Consider the following 21323-nt stretch of genomic DNA (forward strand, 5'->3'; position numbering starts at 1 on the left):
TATATGATACACTGAATCAAATAGATTTACAAACATATTAAATGTTGTCGTTAGTAAACGAGATTTCGACTTTATATAAAAAAAAACGAATAACATTTTATTTTCTTGGTTGAAAGACATGATTTAGTTAAATATTAGTTAGTTATATACGACTACTACAATAGGGACTGTTTGTGAATATTTTAAACCTCTTAAAAAATGGAACATAAATATATTTTTTTATTTCAATTTCAACCATTTTGAAAATTAATCGATTAAACAATATCCTCAGACACGCATATTGTACATCCCTTTTTCTTGACATCGTTTATATTCGTGCATATTCGGTAATTCTCGGCATGCGGTAATGCATCTCAGTTACTCGTTAGCATTGGTGTCGTGTTCGTGTCGCTATCTCTGTTCTTGAGTACGGGCGGTTACAAAAGGTTTCATTGATCGTTGTTATTTTTTATTATTTTACAGTTAAGTTTTGTTTAGTGTTCAGTTTTTTGTTTAGTTTTAAGTTTGTTTTAGTATCAAGTGTCCCTTGGTATTTATATTATTTCGCAACAAAGATGCCACCAAAGCATAATAGTGTTTTAAATCGTCAGGCGAGAAAAAATATTTTTGATTTAACTCAGTATTTTAAAAAAGAAAAAGAAGAAGGCGTAAAAGACGTTGACAAAGTTTTTTTAAGAGTTGCTAACGCAACTGGTGTGTCGCAACGCACAGTACAGCGGATCGCAACTGAAGGCAATATTTCGGGCTTACTTTCGGTATTCCGCACGCCTGGCAAGAAAAGGTCTAGATCAAAGCCTATTACTGATATTGACAATTTTGACCAAGGTGTAATTAAAAGATGCATACACAACTTCCACCATACCGAAAAAGAAATGCCAACAATAAATAAATTATTAGCGAAACTCAAGCAAGACGTGAATTTTCAAGGAGCTAAAACGAGCTTACAGGCTATTGTTAAAAACTTGGGTTTCAAGTGGCGAAAGACCGAAACCAATAGAAAGATCCTTATAGAGAAGACCGACATTCGCCTAAAGAGGATATTGTACTTAAAAGCAATAAAAAAATACAGGCATGAAGGGCGACCAATCGTATACACTGACGAGTCTTATGCCCACTCATCTCATACAAAAAGTAAGGCATGGTCAGATGGTTCCGCTAAAGGACTAAAGTGTCCTATATCAAAAGGTCAGAGGATAGTTATGGTGCACGCTGGATCAGAAGCAGGATTTGTTCCGAATACCCTGCTGATGTTCAAATCTGGAAACAAAACTGGAGACTATCATGATGACATGAATTTTTCAAATTATGAGAAATGGTTACGGACTAAATTGATTCCAAATTTGAGCCCTAATTCGGTGGTGGTTATCGATAACGCTCCATACCACAACAAAATTTTGAATCCTGCCCCTACATCCAATGACAAGAAAGCAAAAATGGAATCGTGGTTAGCAGAAAAGGGTATACCATATGAAAAAGACATGCGTAAACCGCAACTTTATGATTTAATAAAAAAGAACAAAGACGGGCATAAACAATACGTGATAGATGAAATGTTTAAAAAATACAACCATGATGTCCTTCGATTACCGCCTTATCATCCAGATTTAAACCCCATCGAGATGGCGTGGGCTGCTATTAAAGGGCACGTAGCGGCTAAAAACGTCGGCTGGAACGTAACCCAGACAATGGAGCTCATCCAAGAAAAAGTAAATTTAATGGGTCAGGAACAATGGAGTGCTCTATGCAGAAAAGTGCAAAAGGTCGAAGATGAATATGCGCAGAGCGATCATATTATTGACGAAATGACGGAACAATTCATCATTAATACAGGTTCAGACTCAGAAAATGAATCTGAAAGTGAGAGCGACGACAATTACGATGACGAACCTATGCCTAGTACCTCACAAAGGACGCAAGAGGCAGATGACTTTATGTTAGGCATTTCCACCTTCAGCGATAGTGATTAAGTGATAGTGATAGTGAATAGCAAAACGTTTGACTGTAAATACTATTCCGTGTGATTGTGATGAAAATCTACTACTATCGAAAGGTGAGTGAATCCTTAATTTATTACGTTATTTTTATAGATTTGTGTCTCATAGCGTTATGATATTCATTTTATTTGTACTTGGTCCCTGTATACGGAAATTTTAACTCGTATTTTTATTTAAAAAAATGAATGCTAATAACACTTTTTTTTACAAGTGTACATGCGCGAAAGTTGACCTGCGGCTATATTCAGACTCGCCAAGTTACGTCGGTCGTACTGTACTTGCCCATACATCGTGCGATACATAACGCGACCAGTGCCCTCGCAATGGAGCTAAATTTTATAACAACATTAATCAAACACGATGTTAATCACAACGTGAAACAGTGTTTCAAATCCAAAAAGCCATTTAGTAAGTATTTTTATTGCTTGTATTAATAGGCTTACTTACTTTTGTTAGAATTTTAATTGTCTTTTGTTTTTTTTTGGGAATTTTATAGGCCACACAGTTGGGTGGTTTTTTTCTTGGCTTTTTTTTAAATGTTTTACGTTTTCTTTTCTTCGTTTAGCTATTGATATTGTTTAGCTATTAGTTATTGACGAGATTTTATGTTTTCAATAAATAAGTAAAGAAACAGCTTTATATCTACCTTCCAATTAATATTTTTTAACGTTAAATAACTAGCGATTTAAATAAAAATAGTTAATACTTCTACTGTGTTCGGGAGTCTTAGACGCGTTTAATTTATGTTAAATAGTTTAAATTTAACACTGAATTATGAAAAACAGTTAAATATCTAAAAACTAAAGTCCTACGCGACTAGGGTAGCCCTATTCAGCTGCATAACATGACATTAAAATTTTCAATTTAAGTCCCCTACTCACATCATAACAAATTGTTTTTGTTTATTTATTCATTGATTTCAATTAATATTATTATCTTAGATAGTTCCATCGCTATGCAACGACGACTCTCTCGAATGTACGAGAACCCTACCTACTCTCTGAGTAGTCAAGAAAAATCTTTTCTCAAATATTTCAAATACTTTAATTTATTTATCAAGGATCGTATATTTTCGATTACTCGAGTAGATATATTTTTTTTATTGCTTAGATGGGTGGACGAGCTCACAGGCCACCTGGTGTTAAGTGGTTACTGCAGCCCATAGACATCCACAACGTAAATGCGCCACCCACCTTGAGATATAAGTTCTAAGGTCTCAGTATAGTTACAACGGCTGCCCCACCCTTCAAACCGAAACGCATTACTGCTTCACGGCAGAAATAGGCAGGTTTAGGAATAAGTTCACCGTTTACTAAGTTTTAAGGTTATCTATCGAAGCCCATTAAAAATAGTCAAATGGGAAGAACCCCCGTCCCAATTGAGTCATGAGGTCAGTCTCAAATTCATGAGAAAAACTTCCTTCAAATCGAATGTACGATTGCAATATCACATCAGAAACAGATCTGTGCGACCACGATAATATAAAGCTGTGGGAGTTCTCAACTTACCCTAGAGCTAGTTCTGAAGATAGCGAGTTTGAGGCATCTATGTAGGAACACAGAGTGACGATGCTGATCAATAGACCAATAGTGAGAAAGTAGTAGTTGCAGCTTAAGGTAGTCGGGATCTTACAAGTTTAATCTAAGATCATTTTACCTAATTTAAACTTTTTTTATTTTTATTCTTTATTAGAGCCATACACCTATTAGGTTAAGTCGGCTATTTAAACTTTAAACGTAAAAATCGTTATGAAATTTCACTTAATGACAAGATATTGTCGTAGGTAAGTAGGTAGGTATGAGTCATAATTATTTTAAATGACTAAGAATTCATATTGTTTGTTTTTCTATCTATTTACGAAAACAAACATTTGTTTCTTTAACTTTCTGTAGTACGTAATCTACTTTAATATCTTTTGGAATGTTTGAATAGATTTAAGAAGTGCACAAAGTTGTCCTTCAAACATGATAATTTATTTATTTAATTGCTTCGTTTGAATATTCTTCTATTAAACGTGTAGATAATTAGAATATCGTGTTTCTCTACCATCGATGCAAAATTAAACAATTACATGTACCTACACAATTAAAGAGGCAGGCTTTTATCAGTTAGTGTATATCCAATAAAAGTACTTAACTCAATTGACCATAAAGTTATCAACCACAAATATAAATACGCTGCGTATCTGCATCCAAACGGGACGAGGGTCTGTAAACATCATCAGTGGAAAATTACACGAGCGATTCTCTCTTAAATTGTAACTGAATTACGAATATGCGAATTGAAGTTCGTTGAACTCTAGATTTTGTGTTTAACGATAGTCGTCTCCTCGAATAATTGTGATAACAGTGCGCGTTAAAATGATCTAGTTTGTTACTTCACGAAATACTACGTGACTCGGGTCACAACCCGATCAATAGCGTAAATATGTATTTGTTTAAGACCTATCTGTGTTTACATGAGAACGATTGAGATAAGGGATATACTCAGAAACACGCTGAAAGCAACCATAAGTACAAAGCTCCGTGAAGGACAGGACAATAGGCGTTTTTTTCGAAGGGCATTGTTTAGATTGCGTCCGCTGTTTAAGCATTTCTTTCAACGAACTTCGTATGTGACGGACGTGTTACTTTTTGTACTAACTATCAAAAATGCATTTAAGGGAAGGCATAGGCTGGAGCAGTTACAACAATATAGACAAAAAATATTCTTTACCCGATAAATTTAAAGCTGACATCAAAAAAGTTTGTAAAAGTGAATATTTTTCGTCAAATCGCAAATAAATCAAGAGTATCAGTGTTGCAGTGGTATAAATGTTACGGTTACATATATTAAATTAATTAATTATTTCACAGTTATCCGAAAAGAAGAAGTAATGGCAATCAAGAGTAAATTCCCCACCAAAATACCAGTAAGTAATCTACTCTGATAAATGCAAGATTTTTTTACCGTTATACATATTGTAAAATGGCATTTTTGTTTTCATTGTCTTCGTAAGTTATCCACCTTACAGAATTTCGCAAACGTACGCCGTGTATACTTTTTCATAAGTGAGTGCTCACCGTCGCTCATGAATATTAATCGCTAATGTCCATCCCTAAAAAATTAAGGGCATACGCTAAATGCCCGCATTTAGTTCAGCATTAAGCCAATCCTTCCGAGTACAAAGTACAAAAGCAACTAGTCGATCCAGAGACAACCAAATTACCGTCGAATTTAGCATTATATTTATTTAGCCGGCTTTAAAAACGGCGGAGGTTTTCAATTCGATTGTATTAGTGATTGTATGTGCAACTTCTGAACTTTTTTCTAGATGTACCGATTTTGATGATTGCTTTTATTTTTAAAGCTGGTGCTTCTCATATGGCCTGTTCTAAATTTCATCAAGATCTCACCAGTTTCCAGATCAGACCAGTTTTGAGTTATCCTTGATAATGCATATCTGATTGACTTACGATAAATTACAATATAATTAATGATATTCTTAGTTCCTTTTGTTGGAGTCGGTTATGTTTTTTGTTAATTTTAATTATTATTTATTTTAGCTAATCGTTGAGCGATATCATAAAGAGAGAAATCTGCCAACACTGGACAAAAAAAAATTTTTAGTCCCGGAAGATATCACCATGTCTCAGTTTTTGGTTATCATCAGAAACAGGATCAGAGTCAAACCTAACCAAGTAAGTGTTTTTAGGAACCTAAAAAAATTGCTTTGCCGTATATTGAAAAACAAAAAAAATAACTTTATTAAATACGTTTTGATCTGAAATGTAAGGGAACTCGAACTAGGATTGTGTAACACTGTAATCAAATCATTATATGTGCGATAATTAATAAATAATAATTAATTGAAATGATAATTATAAGTCGGTGATCTTGTGCATAGAACTCTGTCTAATAGTACGCGTGACACACACCAAGATAGTGGCTTTATTATGAAAACACCGGCAAATACTCACAAGACGTCGTACTACCGACTTACTGGTTGTAGGACGTCTTGTGAGTCCACCACCCTACTTATTTCTGCATTGAAGCAGTAATAGGTTTCAGTTTGAAAGGTGGAGCAGCTGTTTTACTGTAAAAACTGAGGCCGTAGAACTTATATCTCAAGGTGAGTGGCGGCATTAATCTTTTAGATGCCTATGGTAACTACGTAGACAGGGGAGCCGGGAGATCGCCCAACCTTATAAGCAACAAAGTAAATAAAAAATACAACTGCAAAACATAAAGTAGGTAGTGAACAGGAATTCTAAAATGCTTTCTATTAACGTTAACGAAATTTTTCCAGGCTTTATACCTAATCATCAATAACAGGTCGATGTTAAGTATGAGCCTCACAATGGCGCAAGCCTACGAAAATTATGGGGATGAAGATGGATTCCTTTACATCACCTACGCCTCTCAAGAGGTGTTCGGCTACCAGGATGGTAAGGGTTATTATGCTATCCTCAATTCATTAAACTTAAGTCGTTTTTATTATATTTTAATCGATATTGACCTAATTAAGGACTTTGTGTTGGTAGATATGCAGGAAAAATCGAACCGCGAAGTAGAAGCCATTAGACACCGCTTCCCTAATAAAGTCCCGGTAAGTTTCTTTTTTTAAATAACACCTTTATGGAATAATAAAAGCTAGGGTTTAGTGCCTTACAGTTTTCGTAGTCACTCACGGAAGACTGTCCGTAATGACAATAAAAAACGCGACACTAAACGATCAAAGTGATGGTAGGACCTCTTGTGAGTCCGCGCGGGTAGGTACCACCACCTTGCCTATTTCTGCGGTGAAGCAGTAATGCGTTTCGGTTTGAAGGGCGGGGCAGCCGTTGTAACTACTGAGACCTTAGAACTTATATCTCAAGGTGGGTGGCGCATTTACGTTGTAGATGTCTATGGGCTCCAGTAACCACGTAACACAAGGTGGGCTGTGAGCTGGTCCACCCATCTAAGCAATCAAAAAATAGTTTAAATTATGTCCACAACTCACGAAAATCAAATCAAATCAATAACCGTTCAATAGAATGTTGTAGTTCGGTATCAATTACTATTGAATTATTATTATATGAAAAATAATTATTTCCATAGCTGTACGTGACCAGATACGTAAGAGATCGTGAGGTGCCAGTATTAGGGAGAACAAAGTTCTTAGTGCCACAGGAACTCACAATGTCGCAGTTTCTGTACATTATAAGAACAAAGATGAAACTCCGCGATTCACAGGTGAGCTGTTAGCTCAAGTAATACATTATAATGACCATACTGTTATATTCTGAATTTAATACGAGTAATCTTATTTTAATTTACTTAAAGAAAACTTTTTTAATTAGAAAAATTTGTACCCGCCTGGGATTCGAACATCGGTGCATCGCTTCAACACGAATGCACCGGACGTCTCATCCTTTAGGCCACGATGACGTTTTAACATAATCTTTATTCCATTTCAATGTTCATTTGGCAGGCATTGTACTTGCTTGTGAACGACAAAGTTTTGGCGAGCCACAGTATGACGATGGCGCAGGCGTACCAGCAGTTCCGCTCTCACGATGGCTACCTGCATATCACTTATGCAGCACAACAAGTCTTTGGATGAACGTAAAGAGTAAGTGGCAAATTCTAAATCTAATGGAGCCGTGCTGTGGGCTTAGTGCGAGTTGTTTAACGTTCACGATAGCGTACAAGTTAACAAAAATTTGTATGGAGTTGGAACCTACGAATAAGTATTAAGTCGTTTGCCTACGTTTGCCGCTAGGGGCGCTGTTCCAACTGCATACAAATTTTAGTTACTTTTACGCTATCGAAAACGTTAAAAAACTCACACTAAGCACCCTGAAACAAAGTTATATAAAGAATCATCGCATAGAGTATACTCATATACGTAGCGGTAGGCAGCGGCTTGGCTCTGCTCCTGACATTGCTGACGTCCATGAGCGACGGTAACCACTCACCATCAGGTGGGCCATATGCTAGTCTGTATGCACGGGCAATAAAAAAAGCCATAGACCGATATTTAAATATTTTGATTTTTCTTTATTGTTCAGCGTGTTAAAACGGAATTAATTAATTTATGTAATTTTGATAAAATTTGCATTATTAGATTATTCATTTTCGTTTTCAATTTGAAACTCCACTTGAAGAAGTTTATTTATTTTAAATTATAGTACCTGTACCTCTCATGACAATTTAATATAAATTTATTAAATAAAATTGCAACAAACTTGCGTCAATGTATCAGTTATCAAGAAGAAAACACGAAGTAATTTATGGAAGTCAATGCGTGATAACCGACCGATAATTTATTAAATATATTGTATATATTTTATTTCACATTTAATTATCAAATCATAGCAATAAACCTTCTTTTATGAATAACTCTACGGATCATTATTTTATTCGTGACGTTTTAAGTACTGATACACATCTCGGTAAACAGGTTTCATACTTCAGTGCGGTAAACGCAAAAAAAAAAGTAGTTAGATACGTTTTATGAGCAGACAGATGACAGCCCACTGAGTTTCTCGCCGGATCTTCTCAGTGGGTCGCGTTTCCGATCCGGTGATAGATTCTGCGGAGCACTAGTCTTGCTAGGGATAGTGTTGGTAACGTCGTCAGGTTAGAACCCAGTGAGCTCACCTACTCGTTAAGTTAGGCTTTCATAGCCTCTTAAGGATACCAGCTTAGGTACGGAAAAAAAACTAACGGTAGTGAAAATTACAACATAAATGTTATCCTGCTCGATTTACTAGGTCGTAGTCTACTTTGAAATGTTAGTTGCCTTCTTATTCATAAAGCCATGCGGACTTTCAACACGCTAAATAACTATTGAATAAAATTGACATATGTATTTGTATTTTCATTAAAATAAAGAAGCATATGCGGTCATAGGATTCTCTGTACTATGGAAATTAGAGGGTAAATTTTAGATAAACTAAGATATTTTTTTTACTGATACTTTAGTTAGCTTATCGCCATGCCATGGGCATGTTTCGTAATTACTGTTGATTAGAATTCATTTCTAGAGTTCCGTTCGATAAATGTGCCCCTAATTGTTTCAGAGCCATTCAAAATAACATTCCATTTAGTTTAAATTTTACAACACAAATAAAGATGTATCAAATATTTTGAAAACTATAAATATAATACTTGTATCGTATACAGTATCGATAAATTCATTTTGGCAAAATTAAAAAGTTTGCAACACTTAGGGTAAAGCAGAAAATACAAGCCATAACTCTTACTTTAATTACTGCCCTGGGGCATGGTAAAAAATGCCACTCTATAACTATTCCCTTCTTAAATTGGGTAAAGATCCTCAGCATGATCATCCATTAACCATGCTTTTAGGCACCACAAGCACCGGTCACCGTCCTTGTCGAACCCGTCGCTTGCGACGAAGGGCTCAACGAGCAAATTAACTCATAGACACAGCCCACTGAGTTTCTCGCCGGATCTTCTCAGTGGGTCGCGTTTCCGATCCGGTGGTAGATTCTGCGAAGCACTGCTCTTGCTAGGGTCAGTGTTAGCAACACGGTTTGAGCCCCGTGAGCTCACCTACACACGTTAGGGTGAAGCTGAAATAGCCTCTCAAGGCTATCAGCATAGGTAGGAGAAAAAAAAAAACAGCATGATAAAAATGTACAATGTATAATTAACAACAAGAACTGCTTGGGCGAGAGTAGTGTATACCCCAGTGCTTCGCGCTTAAGATTTTTTTTTCTGTTTCTTATTTACTCATACTTTCAATATGATTGATAACACAATGCTTTTAATTATTCCCAACCCAAAATTTAGCGACCTTTAACATTGCGTACCCCTGAGCACTAGCGCCTGGTCTCTTATAAATATAATACCAATAATAATACCACTATCAGAAACCCGTTTATTTTCCAGCAATTGGCATTGAAATTAATCGATATTATGGTTATTTTAAAACAACAGGCCGGGGCCTCTGTTACCATGGACTATATCAATTAAAAAAACAGAACAAACAAGATTGCCCGTGTATTTTTATACGGTACAGATAATGTAATTACGGACGTGCAAAAATTAGCTTGCTGTTTGTTATATTGTATAATAATATCATGTTTCTCTAATGGTTGTATTACATCGGGTGAATGACCACGATATCGGTTGTTACTAGCTTAGATAATATAATCTTGACAATAAAATTATTGCATCCCTAATGAAAGATTGAATCAAAACACATTAATTGATTAATTGTTTAATAGGGTAATAATATTTAAATTGATTGTACTATGATCCACCAATGAATATATTTCGACATGCAGTATCCGAGTGCAATGTTACTAGAACGATCTTTGAAATATTCCACGCCTGTACATAATGCAATATGAACACGTATTATTCCATACGGTTGACAGCGTCCGCGACAGGCTTCGGTATAATTTATGATACCGTGGTTTATCTTAGGTCAGGCAGGCGTAAACACACAGGACTATTTCTCCTCGTAGATAAAGATTTGTGTTCCTATCCAATATTGTTGCCCCCCCTCGAGCGTATTGACATATGATAATATGATCGATTCTGTTGTGTTGTTGTTAGTGAATTATATTCGGGCATGTGTTGCGGAAACAACAACAGCTTGTCTTATCAGTTTGTGTGCTTGTTCTTATTCTACTAAACTGTACTTGAGAATAATTGTTTTGAGGGCTAAATAAAATTTAGGAAATAATCGATGATCGATTTTATTTGAGTTTGAATTTTGTTTTCGTTCGAGTAGGTTCATTTTGCAGTTTGTGTATTTAACTAATATGTTGTCTTTTTTCAAAAGTAGAGTTCCGTGGCTTGTAAAGTTCTTTGATATAAGCATTTAATCAGTTTTGTTTGTTAGTTTGTTGTTATGGTTTTTTTTATTGATTAGATGGGTGGACGAGCTCACAGCCCACCTGGTGTTAAGTGGTCACTGGAGCCCATAGACATCTACAACGTAAATGCGCCACCTACCTTGAGATATGAAGTCGTCGTGGCCTAAAGGATAAGACGTCCGGTGCATTCGTATGTAGCGATGCACCGATGTTCGAATCCCGCAGGCGGGTACCAATTTTTGTAATGAAATACGTACTCAACAAATGTTCACGATTGACTTCCACGGTGAAGGAATAACATAGTGTAATAAAAATGAAACCCGCAAAATTATAATTTTCGTAATCACAAGACCTCTTGTGAGTCCGCACGGGTAGGTACCACTACACCGTCTATTTCTGCCGTGAAGCAGTAATGCGTTTCGGCTTGAATGGTGGGGCAGCCGTTGTAACTATACTTGAGACCTTAGAACTTATCTCAAGGTGGGTGGCGCATGTACGTTGTAGATGTCTATGGGCTCCAGTAACCACTTAACACCAGGTGGGCTGTGAGCTCGTCCACCCATCTAAGCAATCACGTCAAACTAATAAATTGAATACAATAAACAATTAGTAGCGTTTTATAAAGTTCTCCAACATGAAATGATATCGCTTTTTTCTTCCTTAGTTTTATTAGGTATATATTTTATAATGGATGCAGAAACTCACCCGTCGCTTGCGACGAAGGGCTCGACGAGTAAATTAACCCTCAGACACAGCCCACTGAGTTTCTCGCCGGATCTTCTCAGTGGGTCGTGTTTCCGAAGTTCTGCGAAGCATGGCTTTTGCTAGGGTTCGTGTTAGCAACGTCGTCAGGTTTGAGCCCCGTGAGCTCACCTACTAGTTAAGGTTACGCTGAAATAGCCTCTCAAGGCTCACAGCTAGGTAGGAAAATAAAAAAAAATCGCCCACCCATTGTTAAGCGATTGCCGGAGCTAATAGGCACGACAATGTGAACGACACGACGATTTCTTGTTTAAGTATTTTCTTATTCATAACATAAATTTATCGTTGTTTTTTATGAGGCAGTATTAAAAACTGTTGTAATTCTTTGAAAATTGATTGATTCAACCATAAAACTGTTTTCTGTTTCAGGTAAATGAGCTGGTTTCGAAATCCTAAGTTCCAAGTTCATGGTGTTCTACTAAAAAACATATAAAGACTGAAAGTATTTGATTGTATTTGTGATAGTTTAATTTAAGATACACGTATTCATTTTAAAATTTGAATCGATTGTAATTAGAATTAAGTTTTGTAGTTTGTAAGTTAAGCCTGGATGGTTATTGAAAATTGTTATGATATAAAAAAAAATGAACATATTTGAACTCTATGGCATTCATTTTAAAGCACAATTAATGATCTCACGATTATTATCGATCGATTTTAAATAATTACGATGAAAAGTTTTTGTAATGTCCTTCTGTGTTCGATATTATTGTGTTCCTATTTAAATGATCTGATTTTAAATTATTGAACTCGTTTATCTTATTGTTATTCTCTCGGTTATGTATCCAATTAATTTTATTATATATTTATCGTAAAATTTATGGCTTTTTATTTTTAACTTGCTTTCTTCCATCAATAATAGTACTTAATGATCGAAGCCTGCTATCCAAATCGTAGGGATAAGAAACGATCCACTTAAGCGAACCACTTGAAAAATTCCAAGCATTTAAACTTAAGACCCTTTTTGCGATGCGTCCGGAAAAAAAAGAAACACTGGACGGTTTACTTGGAAGTTTTTTTTTTATAAATTACAAATAATAATTTATTCTTTATACTTTAAACTTATTCAGATAAGGTTCATTTTCATTCGGTCGGTGATATATTCTGAGCGGCCGCAACCAATGTGTCGTGAATATCTTTCGCGTATGAGATTTGGAGGCCAACTGTCTTCAAATATTGCGGATAGCTTAATGTCGTTTCCTGAAAACAGATTAGGATGAAAGGTTTAAGAGATATTTTTTCAACTTTACAAGAGAGCCATTTAAAGTTTAAAATTTGGAAAAAAAATATCGTAACAAAAGTATTTTTCAGCTATTTGAATAGGTTAAACTTAATTGAGGTTCAATTAAAAAAAATTTATACTTGATACATACCTACAAATATGTAACAAATAAAGCGGACCTTTAATTACAATGAAAATTGTCGTGTATTAAGCGAAATGTCACTTATTTTTTTTTTCTTATTGCCCTTGTAGGCAGACGTGCATACGGCCCACCTGATGGTGAGTGGCTACCGCCGCCCATGGACGTCAGCAATGCCAGGGGCAGAGCCAAGCCGCTGCCTACCGTTCTAAGTACATCTAGTTCTAAGTATAGCTCGATCTAAGTATATAAATAAAATTATCTAAATTACGTAAATCACCTGCGTGGTAGGTCCAGAGTCGAGTCTTGAGGCTATCACCGAGAGCGGCAGATAATGGGCGGCTGATTGCGCTTGCTGGATACACGTTGTTGCTGTTCGCTAAATACATAAAAAGAAACCGTGTTATATCTCAAGAAAATCATATAATTATGCAGAAAAAAACCAGTAGTTATCCCTTCGGACGTGATTAAGAGACAAATAATTCGCAATGGTTTTTGTACTGAGCTTTACATTGCCAATAATCGATTAGTACAATATATTTATATCCAATTATGGAATAATTTAGAACAGTATATTTTTCTCTCCTTGCCTTTCATAAAGTACGTATTTAATTTCATTATTTTATGACGAATTTAATCGAATTCTTTATTACGTCAGCAGGAGTCTGTGTATATTTTTATTCGGTTTCCTAAATGTAATTTTTTACTGATAAGTTAGTGGACGAGCTAACGGCCCACCTAGTATTAAGTTTTTACCGGAGCCCATCGATATCAACAATGTAAATGCCGTCACCCACCTTGAGACGTGAGTTCTAAGTGCCCGTTTTTACATTACAACGGCTGCCCCATCCATAAAATCGAAACGATTTACTGCTTCCCGGCAGAAACAGACAGGAAGGTGATACCTTTTTTTTTTTTTTTATTGCTTACCTATTCGTGCGGGCTTACAAGACGCCTTATGCTTACGCAAATTATATTTTTGCGGGTTTGATTTTTATTAGACGATGCTGTTCTTTCGCCATATAAGTCAATCGCGAACATTTGTTCGAATTTCATCACAAAAATTAGTACCTATCTGCTAGGATTCGAACATCGGCATCGTTAGATGCGAACGTTCCGAGCGTCTTATCTTTTAGGCTACGACGACTTCTTAAACGCGACCTATATTTTGAATTCTAAAAGACTTTTGGGGCTTACGACAAAGGGAAGATCTTCCACCGAGCGGGTGATATTGCTCGGTAGACCGACGGTCCTAATGTTGTTGTTCGGAACTTGTATATATGCGCTTTATCTTGAAAATGTCGTAAGCAAGATTCAGGCATCTGTCAATTATCTTGCGTTGTATGATGGCTACCCGCCACAGACTTCAAGAGTCTTTAAGCTTTAATCAAAATTCAAATACTTGTATTATTTTCAATGTATGTATGTAGATCATTATGCTCTAAACAGTTTAAAGGTCGAAGTTGTTACAAATAGTACATCCGATTTTTGCTTTTGATTTTGAGAAATAGCGTTGAGAAAGGATTGCGATCCTTTTCTACATTCGAGAATAGACCTTACTCATCTTTTTTTAAAGTAAATATTCGTTTAGTTTAATTACACGGTTAGTATTATGAAAATATCGGATTGAGACGACCAACGAATATCACAAGACTCATATGCAACTACATAATATAATTCAATGGTGTTTGTTGACAAACCGATAACGGGTCACTTAGGGACATGACGAATAACTCTCTAATAATAATAATAATAATTAGTGATTAATAACTGTCGACCGATCAATAAAGTAATTGTTGCACTTAGAAACATTATGTGAGTCGACGATAATGAATACAATGTAAACATTAGAACGGTCCGCTGTTGCTGTTTGACTGAAATCAGAATACAGTTGACAGATTTCAAAATAATATTCCATGAATTTCATTTTTTGACGAGCTAGACGAGCCATCAGACAAATTTAGTTAAAGTCAATAGGTGTATGTTCTCTTCCGAAATGACTACACCGAAATCGATGAAAATTTCAGGAAATTTTACTGGTGGTAGGACCTCTTGAGTCCGCACGGCTAGGTACCACCACCCTGCCTATTTCTACCGTGAGGCAGTCATGTGTTTCGGTTTGAAGGGTGGGGCAGCCGTTGTAACTGTATTGAGATCTTAGAACTTATATCTCCAGGTGGGTGGCGCATTTACGTTGTATATGTCTATGGATTCCAGTAACCGCGTAGTGGGCGGGCCACCAGGTCCACAAATCTAAGCAATAAAAAAAAAATATCTACCAGTGGTTGAGTGTCATGTCAGCCGGTGTAGTTGGGTACCACCACTCTGCCTATTTCTGCCGTGAAGCAGTAAAGCGTTTAGTTTTGAAGGGTGGGGCAGCTGTTGTATTGTAAAAACTAACACTTAGAACTCGTCTAAAGGTGTCAGTTTTTACGTAGTAGATGTTACCAGGTGGGACTTAAGCTCGTTAACTCGTCTAAGCAATAAAACAAAATCGAAACCTTTTTTTTTTGAAACTTTAATAAATCAACGGGTAAAAGGGTTAAAAAAGAATAAAATGTAGAAACATTTTCATTTAGTATTCCGAAATCCAGATCCGGGAACGATTTGAAGACGTGTGCTTTGTATTGCACAAGAATGGAAATGGAACTGGTATAACAAACAGTTCAGAGTGGTCAAATAGATGTTAGTGGTTCAGAGTGGTCAAATAGATGTTTCAGGGCAATGCTGTGACCACAGAAGAAGAATGTTTCCCACTGAACAGGATAATGGATAGAGCGCACAGGATACAAAGAGAATATTTAAAAACACACCTCTCAAGTTCAAACCTTCATAGGTATATATATTTTACAAATTTTAATTTTTTTATCTGGTATCCCAAGGACGTCCACTGCTGGACATAGGCCTCTCCCAAGATTCGCCACAATAACCGGTTTTGTGCGGTCTGCTCCCAACGTTTTCCCGCGACTTTTGACAGGTCGTTGGACTATCTCGTGGGCTTACCCACGCTGCGCTTTTAGGTCCGTGGTCGCCACTCGAGAGCTTTTCGGCCCCAGCGGCCTACTGTTCGAAGAGCAATGTCCTCTGCCCACTGCCATTTCAATTTGGCTAACCTTCGGGCTATGAGTGTGGCGGTAGCCATCATACCACGCAAAATATTTGACAGATGCCTGAATCTCGCTTACGAAATTTTCAAGATAAGCTTGCATATATACAAGTTCCGAACAACAACATTTGGACCGTCGGTCTACCGAGCAATATCACACGCTCGGTGGAAGATCTTTCTCTTCGTCGTTTAAGCCTCCCACAACAGTTCCTGATTCGATTTCGCAGGGAAACTCCTAACATAGCCCTCCTCTCCATTGCTCTTTGAATCACTTAGAGCCCCCTTATGGAGCCCATTCTCAGTCACCATAAATATCTGATTATAATATAACATCAGGTTCGAATTTGGATACTATTAACAATTGATAGTTAATTTGAACTTGAAATGATATTGTGTTTTTATCACAGTTTTTATTGCAACAGACAGGCCACCCGGTGTTCAGTTACCTGAGTTCATAGACATCACAGTGTGATGCAACCTTACAGTATTCCTCTTACTACCAGAGTATTTGGCGAAATATTTTGTATTTTTTTACCATATTTATTTTTTTGTAAATATTAATCTCGCAGCGTAATTTTCAGTAACTTGAAGAAGTCTGAATAATTAGGAAATTTGGACAACTATCAAGGATTAGTTTGTGGTATACGGCAATTTGATTATGTCCTTGTTATTGTTAGTTTTATTTTATTACCATATTTTTGTCTACAATATAACACATTTGTAATTTAGATGAAATAAAGGATTCACAATTTCGAGAGAAGATGTGGTGTCCACCAAAGTGTCTTTGATTTACATTGAGCGTTTAACAAAAATTTACCTATGAAGCAATAATACTTATCTTAAGTAAAAATTTACTTACCAAATGTAGTTCCATTTGATCACAGATTGAGAAAAACTCTTCTAAATTTTTTTCAAATCTAGGAACAAGATTATCCATACCTTTTCTGGAAGAAATAATGGCAATTTTACATTTTTAACCCTCCATTGAAAACCGACATCATCGTCGTTCTCAAGTAGACAGTCTTGTCTATACTACAATAGCATAATTGAACAAAAATAGCTCAAACTAAGTATTAATACTACTTACTGTGTATTGGAGTCTGCATTGTGATTTTGGTGTAATATTTGGGCTGCAGACTTAAGTGTCATCTAAAACAGACTACAAAGTTGTAAAAAATGAACTTCCTAGTAAAAAACTTTCCTGTAATATTTTCTTGCTACTTTCAAGTTCTGATCCAGTAATCACAAGATTGATTCAGTGCCCACTTCGATAAAGCGGCACGACACGAGAACCCTCTCATCGTGGCCGCCGGTAACTACATTCCCGATCCTGCGGACAGAATGGAAAGCAGTCGACGTCGCCCAAAACACGTCATCTCGGATCCTCCCGATCCACTAACGGTGCTTTTAGGTAATTCAAGCACCGGTCACCGTTCTCGTCGAACCCGTCGCTTGCGACGAAGGGCTCGACGAGTAAACTAACTCTCAGACACAGCCCACTGAGTTTCTCGCCGGATCTTCTCAGTGGGTCGCGTTTCCGATCCGGTGGTAGATTCTGCGAAGCACGGCTCTTGCTAGGGTTCGTGTTAGCAACATCGTCAGGTTGAGCCCCGTGAGCTCACCTACTAAAGTTAGGGTTACGCTGACATAGCCTCTCAAGGCTATCAGCTTAGGTAGGAAAAAAAAAAAAAAAAAAAAATAGATTCAGTATGTAGTAGGTGCCAGTATTTCTTCTCATTAATTCTAGTTTTTTTTTGTGTGAAAATCTGTAAATACAGATAACCCTCCAGTACCTACTTTATAACACAGAGACGTTAAAAGAAAAATTCCCCACTTACAACAGTGTACTTGTACAACTTGTTTAGAAAATTACATTAAGAACTATAAACATGCAATATAATATGGGAATAAACGAAATGTGCTATTTTTTATGTATAAAAGGAAAAAATACAAACAGGCATAGTTGAGATAAAAAATTTATTGCATAGATGGGTGGACGAAATCATGGCCCACCATGGTGTTAAGTAGTTATTGGAGCCCATAGACATCTACAACGTAAATGCCGCCACCCACCTTGAGATATGAGTTCGAAGGTCTCAGTACAGTTACAACGGCTGCCCTACCCTTCAAACTGAAAAGCATTACTGTTTCACAGCAGAAATAGGCAGGGTCATGGTACCTACCCGTGTAGCCTACCTACTCACAAGACGTCCTACCACCAGTCATCCTCTCCTTTATGTTCTAGCTTCTAGTCTCATATAATACAGTTTCACACAACAGAGGTTTTGTAGGAACATATCTACTCTGTTATAAGGAGGGTTACCTGTATTACTTAAGGACTGCAGCTGGACTCAGCCAGGAAGATGACCAGGGTTTCAATTCAACATCCTGTTAGCAACGTTTGTATTGTCACTATTAAACAGTTAAATAGTTGTTATCTTTTTGCTTACAACCTAACTTGAATGCAGCTGTAAAACATAGATAGAATGAGCATACGGTTCACCCGATCATGAGTGGTTACCGCAGCTCTGGGCGTCAGCAATACAATCGGCACAGTGAACGCACTGCCTATGAAAAGTAGTTTCCTTTTTTATTACTATGTATATCTACCTGATAATATGTTAGTATATTTACCGGTATAGATTCGCGCAAGGATCCCATTAAAGACTTCACTTTAGATATATTATCCATTTTATCTTGTTGTGTTTGTTGAGGCACTGGTGCAGGTTGCATTTGTTGAGGAGATTGCTGTTGCATTATGGGTCCTGGTACAGGCATTTGCATGGCTACATTTGGAGCTCCAGCAACTTGGTTCATTGGTACGTGCATATTCATTTGATTGTGATTCATATTTAAAATTTTTGGACTAAAACTATTTCCTAGCCACCAATTTGCTATTGTTTGTTATTATTTGTTTGATTCGTCTATTGGATAGGCAAAAGAAACGTAGTCCATACAGCCAAATCGATTATATTATTTTTTTGCCACGTTGTTGTCTAAAACAAAAATGAACTGAATGAAATGAAGTTGCACTAAATAAGGTAAGATATGACAGGGCCTAAGGTGTTTTTGAGATTTAATTAACCCATACATCAGCTCGCTGAGTTTTTCACCGGATCTTCTCAATGTCAAAAAGGAGGTAATTTTTCTAAATGAATCATCTGAACTATGCCTGTATGTATTTTTTTATCTAATAAATACAAAAAATCAAACGCAATATTTCAGTTGTTCCCATTTATTGTGTGTTCATGGTGCTAAATGTAATTTTTTGAATAATTTTAAACAAAAATCTAGTTACATATCGTGTTGTAGAAGTATCTCGTTAAAAGAGGTTTTTAGAGAAATTTTTTTCGTGGTTAACGGTGTTGTAAAATAACATGTTAAAGGAGGGCTACATGTAGATGTATTATGAGAAAAAATTGATACGTAACTATTTGGCGGAAGGTTTAGATGACAAGTTAAATTAATTGTTTTACTTTTAGCCCAAGAGCCCGCGACAGCCAGACCTTCGTTATTTTATAAAAGCTGAAAGTTTCTCTGTGTGTCTCCAACACAGGTAAGAACGACCCGCGATTATAGAGTTTCGATTGTGGTTACTTGGGCAGGTAACAGGCAGTAAAGGTATATAAAATAGTACCTTAAATTCGTTAAAGTATAAAGGTTTTTTTTTTTAATATTTACTCCAGAATATCTTTAGAAATCATGATATCCGTTGCCGGACACTTTTTCCAGTTGTTACCCCCTGCCAGACACCCCTAAACTTTAATAAATTTTAATTATACTTTCGTTATACTATAAAAGCTAAATTTTATATATGTTACTCAGGGACTTATAAAAATATGTTACCCCAATAGCCGGACAGTTTTAATGGTTCTTACATCTTGCCAGACACATTGAGAGCCCGCTGTAAGTGCGAGTGCGAGGTAGCAACTGTTCAAGCGGGTGTGAGCGAGATAGAGTGCTTAGTCTATTGTGATCTTTTAAGATATCCAATAAAAAATATATTTTGTTACGTTCATAGCAATATTATAGAAAATAAAAAATGTTATTTTAATATTATAAAGTACAAACAAAATATTACATGTCAAAGAAAAATATTTAATCGTTCTTATAATTTTCCTCATTGTCGTCGATATTGAACTGATGAATAAGGCGATATCAATATCTCCTTATTCAGTCGAGTCGGCCTGAGGGGCCTACGAGGGGGGGCATACCTACTACCGTATCCAATTTGAGAGTACGAGCTAAGCGGTAGTAAGACCTTTGAAAGGGCGCGAGTCCTTCTAAGAAATCAGACCATCTGGCATCTCGGACTTCGGCGATGCGAGACTTTACGTCGCGTTGTAGGGCACGCATTCGAGTACGATTTTCCACTGTAGGATACCTATCGTAGGCGCGGATCGAAGCGTTCTTAGCTCTAAGGAGTTCCCTAATATCTTCAGGCAATTTGAAGCGGTGAAGGAAGTCCTCCGCCACAACTTGCTTCGATGACCTATCTAATGTCGAGGTGATGTGTGACGTTACGATGTCTATGGCTTCAGCGGTATCCTGAGGAGACGGGGTAGAGTCCGGGCTAAACGGGAGCGATGGTGGATCAGATTCAGCCAGGCTAATGCCCAGCGTGTGCCAATCCACTACAGTCCTCGTGACGGGAACGACATCGGGAGTGCGACCGAGCTTCATAATGACGGGGCGGTGGTCTGAATCTAACTCTAAAACTACTTCGATCGAGTGTAAGCGCAGAGTTACGTTTTTTAATAACGCTATGTCGAGTATATCCGGGCGATGCGCGATATTTAGCGGGTAGTGAGTCGGGGTTAGCGGAGCGATGATATCGAAGGCGAGATCATCGACTAACGCGTCGAGCCGCCTGCCATTAGGGGTTGTGGTGTGTGAGTTCCACCTGATGTGTTTACAATTTAGGTCGCCCGCCAGAATGACAGAGCTTCCCATGCCGAGTAGCGCCTCGATATCACTGCTTAGAACGGATAAATCCTATAAACGACAGCTGATGTGCAGTAAAAGATCACAATAGACTAAGCACTCTATCTCGCTCACACCCGCTTGAACAGTTGCTACCTCGCGCTCGCACCTACAGCGGGCTCTCAATGTGTCTGGCAAGATGTAAGAACCATTAAAACTGTCCGGCTATTGGGGTAACATATTTTTATAAGTCCCTGAGTAACATATATAAAATTTAGCTTTTATAGTATAACGAAAGTATAATTAAAATTTATTAAAGTTTAGGGGTGTCTGGCAGGGGGTAACAACTGGAAAAAGT

The 21323-nt window shown here is 37.0% G+C and overlaps 3 protein-coding genes across 4 annotated transcripts; 2 read left to right on the forward strand and 1 right to left on the reverse strand.

Annotated features, from left to right (window-relative positions):
* Nucleotides 1-554: 554 nt before the first annotated feature.
* LOC149502649 (uncharacterized) lies at nucleotides 555-1967 on the forward strand. The gene has a single exon (XM_089728664.1). The coding sequence runs from the start codon at nucleotides 555-557 to the stop codon at nucleotides 1965-1967; it is 1413 nt and encodes a 470-aa protein (XP_089584790.1).
* A 212-nt stretch (nucleotides 1968-2179) lies between these two features.
* LOC114249546 (uncharacterized) lies at nucleotides 2180-12392 on the forward strand. 2 transcript variants are annotated; one of them, XM_028183169.2, is made up of 8 exons: nucleotides 2180-2402; nucleotides 4850-4905; nucleotides 5540-5674; nucleotides 6283-6421; nucleotides 6518-6582; nucleotides 7077-7211; nucleotides 7450-7590; nucleotides 11945-12392. In XM_028183169.2, exons 1-7 carry the CDS (start codon nucleotides 2180-2182, stop codon nucleotides 7579-7581), a joined length of 885 nt encoding a protein of 294 aa, XP_028038970.2. In that variant the 3' UTR covers nucleotides 7582-7590; nucleotides 11945-12392. The 2 variants fall into 2 exon arrangements, with proteins under 2 accessions (XP_028038970.2, XP_089584791.1); XM_089728665.1 differs by lacking the exon at nucleotides 2180-2402 and adding an exon at nucleotides 4515-4748.
* Nucleotides 12393-12576: 184 nt separating this feature from the next.
* Nucleotides 12577-18982, reverse strand: ix (mediator complex subunit intersex). The gene is made up of 5 exons (XM_028183127.2): nucleotides 18677-18982; nucleotides 17130-17191; nucleotides 16902-16986; nucleotides 13217-13315; nucleotides 12577-12775 (listed from the first exon to the last, which is right to left on the reverse strand). Exons 1-5 carry the CDS (start codon nucleotides 18890-18892, stop codon nucleotides 12659-12661), a joined length of 579 nt encoding a protein of 192 aa, XP_028038928.2. The 5' UTR covers nucleotides 18893-18982; the 3' UTR covers nucleotides 12577-12658.
* Nucleotides 18983-21323: the final 2341 nt, after the last annotated feature.

The sequence above is a fragment of the Bombyx mandarina genome, chromosome 07 (assembly GCF_030267445.1).
Source record: "Bombyx mandarina strain Sakado chromosome 07, ASM3026744v2".
NCBI classification, from domain to species: domain Eukaryota; kingdom Metazoa; phylum Arthropoda; class Insecta; order Lepidoptera; family Bombycidae; genus Bombyx; species Bombyx mandarina.